The sequence below is a fragment of the Nematolebias whitei genome, chromosome 17 (genome assembly GCF_014905685.2).
Source record: "Nematolebias whitei isolate Nwh7 chromosome 17, NemWhi1, whole genome shotgun sequence".
Taxonomy (NCBI): Eukaryota; Metazoa; Chordata; class Actinopteri; order Cyprinodontiformes; family Rivulidae; genus Nematolebias; species Nematolebias whitei.
The window spans coordinates 8,344,518-8,348,445 of record NC_056514.1 but is presented as its reverse complement, the minus strand read 5'-3'; the positions used below and the strand labels follow the sequence as shown (position 1 = coordinate 8,348,445).

General features: G+C 44.0%; 1 protein-coding gene across 1 annotated transcript in view; it reads right to left on the bottom strand.

Moving 5' to 3' along the window:
- ryr2a (ryanodine receptor 2a (cardiac)) overlaps positions 1 to 3,928 on the bottom strand; it is a 554,599-nt gene that overhangs the window by 429,923 nt on the left and 120,748 nt on the right. The window contains 2 exon segments of the mRNA XM_037691577.1: positions 378 to 381; positions 719 to 840. Of these exon segments, the coding sequence (XP_037547505.1) occupies positions 378 to 381; positions 719 to 840 (126 nt within the window).

The following is a 3,928-nucleotide window of genomic DNA, read 5'->3' as shown; positions in this document are numbered from 1 at the left end:
CATACATTTCTCTTTGTTTATTTATCAATAGTTTCTATTCAAAGAACAGTTGTAGAAACAGTACAACACACTAGAAAGTTCCTGGAGAAACCTTGACAGGGACTGCCAGGCTGCTGCCAATTTAAAAAAAGGATTTGGCCATAGTATGTGTTGGGGTTCACTCTCTGCTACACCACACCAAATTTCAGCTGAATATCTCTAAAAATGGCTGATTTATGGTATTTTTCCTTTTTAGCTCGTTTACCCATCTTGTTTTTTTTTTTTTGCATCCAAATCGTTTGGGAGTCAGTGTTTCTACTAGATCAGCTCCACTGGTGGGGCGCTCGTGGTATTTTTAATTTTTTTTGTCATGGGGGGAGGTGTCATGTCTGTGTTGCCAGCCTGCTAGCATAGGGCTACATTGCTCTCGGTTTTTATCAATGACGGGGGCGGGGGGGTGAGCAGAGCGGTACGTTAGTAGCATTTTGCTAACGTGTTTGTATTGCGCCCATACTACATCAATACGGACAGTTATTGGCGGGGCGCCCCGCTTGTATAATGGTAGGGGAAACACGGGATCATTCTCAGCTACCAATATACCAAATTTCAGTTGAATGGTTTGAAAATGGCTGAGTTAATGCTCCCATCTTGGATATTTGGTTTGCATTAGGAATGTATAAAAACTCGCTCTCAGTCACAGTGTGTGTGTGTGTGTGTGTGGGGGGGGGGGGGGGCACACCTGATAAACATGTTGAACAGAAACACAGTACTGCGGATGACTCGTGCAGTGCGGCTCTCCTCATGTTGGGACCGAGACAACGTAAGTCCATCATCCATGTGACCCTCATGGTGCATGATGGCCTGAAAAAAAAAAAAAAAAAAAAAATTCCATTCCACATCACTCTGAATGAATTGGTATCAATCTTCAGTCAATCAATGCATAATAATCACAAAAATAATAATAATAAAAAAGGAACTGGACATTTTTTCTGTAGCTGAAGATGTTTACTTTGAATCCAGGAACTCGTTCAAAACAGGAGAGTATGAAGTTTCAAGCACTGCTATCTTTATGCAGCTAAATTCACATACAAATTAACCTCACTCCCCTCCCACCTGAGGGTCATTATGTAGTACACAGACCATTTGTAGTAAAAAGGATGTCTGGTGGAGAAAATACAAACTACACAAGCAGTGACATGCAAAAGCAAAAAAGTTTAAAATTAGTTAATTAGTTGTTTTTTTTTTTCTTTTCCCGGCGACGTGCAAGCAGGCAGCCCCGTCTCAGCAGCTTAGCAACAATGGAACTGATTTTTTTCTTGAAAACTTTGTTTTTATTTTCTTTTTTTGTGGTTTCTATTTTTGGAGAATGCGTGAGCGACCACGCTCCTATTGTTCACTCTCGGGACCAGCTGCTTTCCATCTGCAGCTCCGCTGTGCCTCCTCCTGCAGAGCGACCTGATATCCCCCGCGAGCTGAGAAGGAAGAGACGCGGGAGACAGGCATAGGGCGTCGCAGCCAGGGCAAAAGGTACAGACCTGTCCTCCCGTCCATCATTATGGGAAACGTGAGATCTCTTCACAACAAATCGGACAAGCTGGCGGCTCTAACACGACATCAAAGGAGCTACCGGGAGATCAGCCTCATTTGCCTGATGGAGACGTGGCTGACTGAGTTAACCCCGGACTCACATATTAGCATGGACGGCTTTCATTTACTTCATGCGGACAGAATCAGAGAGAGTGGTAAGAAGAGAGGAGGGGGTGTGGCTGTGTTTGTGAATGATAGATGGTGTAACGCTGGACATTTAACCATCAAACAGACGACAAAGTCCATGCTCAATAATCCATACCATACCACTTTATTTATAAAGCACTTAAAACAGCTACAAGGCCAACCAAAGTGCTGTACAGACAAAACAACAGGTAACACACCAAGCAAAATACAAAATGAGGTAAATCAGAATATAGACATAAAAATGATGCAGATAATGACGACAAACCAGTGTGGAGCATACAGGATCAAAACACAGATCATCTGGTGTTGAAAGCTACTGAATAGTAGTGAGTTTTTAAACGGGACTTGAAAACCGAGAGGGAGGGGGCCTGTCTGACAAGCAGAGGTAACTCGTTCCAGAGTCTTGGTCCTGCTACAGAGAAGGCCTTGTCACCTCTGTGCTTAAGACGAGTTCCTGGAACTGTGAGGAGCAACTGGTCCGCTGACCTCAGGGAACGTGGTGGGACATACAGTTGTAGCAGATCAGAGAGATAGGGGGGGCGACACTGTTTAGCGAATTGTAGACATGCATCCGTATTTTGAACTGGATTTGAAAGTGAACCGGTAACCAGTGCAGTGAGGCCAAAACTGGTGTAATGTGCTCTCTTTTGCCCGTACTGGTTAAAAAATCAGGCTGCTGCATTCTGGACCAGTTGTAGTTGTGCAATTTAGGTTTGACTGATACCAAACAGGAGCGAATTGCAGTAATCAAGCCTAGATATAATGAATGCATGCATTACTGTCTCCAGGTTCTTTTTGGACAATATGGGCTTCAGTTTAGACAGCCGCCTCAGTTGGAAGAAGCATGATTTAAGCTTCAGGGAAGGGTCCATTATCACGCCCAGATTAGTGACTCTTTGTTTTTCTGACAGGGTTAGAGCGGAGAGGTCGATACAGTGGTTTGTGATCGTGTCGTTGGGAGGGAACAACTTGACTTCAGACTTATTTTCATTGAAACTCAAGAAATTTAAAGCCATCCAGTCCCTGATGTCAGCCAGGCAGTTGAGCAGCGGTTGAATAGAGCATGTACCATTGTGTCTTAGGGGAACCAAATTTGACAGTCATCGGCATAGAAGTGGAAGGGCATGTTGTGTTTCTGTAAAATAGCACCAAGCGGCAGCAGGTATAAAGAGAATAGGAGGGGACCCAGGATGGACCCCTGCGGAACCCCCTATTTAAGCTATGCCTCTGCGGAACTAAAATCCTTGATGGAGACACAAAAGGATCTGTCAGCGAGGTAAGATCTGAACCAATTGAGGACTGATCCTGTGACTTTCACCCACTGCTCCAACCTAGCAATGAGGATCTCATGGTCGATGGTGTCAAAGACAGCTGTGAGGTCCAACAGGACAAGCAGCACAGAATCACCGGTATCTGTGGATCTGAAGATGTCGTTAAAGACCTTCAGCAGGGCAGTTTCAGTGCTGTGGAGAGGTTTAAAGCCAGATTGGAAAAGCTCTAAGATGGCGTGATCCTCCAGGAAGCACTTCAACTGGGACTCAACTATTTTCTCCAGTATTTTAGAAACAAATGGGAGTTTGGAGACAGGCCGGTAGTTGGAGATGACTGAGGGGTCAAGGTTTGGTTTTTTCAGGAGAGGCTGGACAGCAGCATGTTTAAAGGATTTTGGCACCACGCCAGTGGATAAACTAGAATAGAATAGAACAGAATAGAATAGAATAGAATAGAATAGAAACAGCCTTTATTGTCCCACAGATGGGAAATTCCAGTGTATCAGCAGCAACAGATAAAAAGATAAAACGATTTCACACAAAAGTTCCTAAAATGTTAATAAACAATACAATATATAAGAAATAAGATAAATATCAATAATAATGTTCAATATGTATTGGAACATTGAGAATGGCAGACTATTGACAGTACAGTATTACAGGCAGAGTGTGTGTTTAAGCAGAGGTAAGCATGTATTTAATCCTTATTGAGTTTGTTGGGAGCAGTGATGGTTGTAGAGTCTAACAGCTGCTGGAAGGAAGGACATGCGGTAACGCTCCTTTGTGCATTTAGGATGCAGTAATCTGTCACTGAACGAGCTCTTCAGTTCAGCAACAGCTTCAGGCATGGGGTGGGAGACGTTGTCCAGCAATGATGTTATTTTAGCTAGAGTCCTTCTGTCTCCCACCACCTGCACTGGGTCGAGGGGGCGTCCAAGCACCGA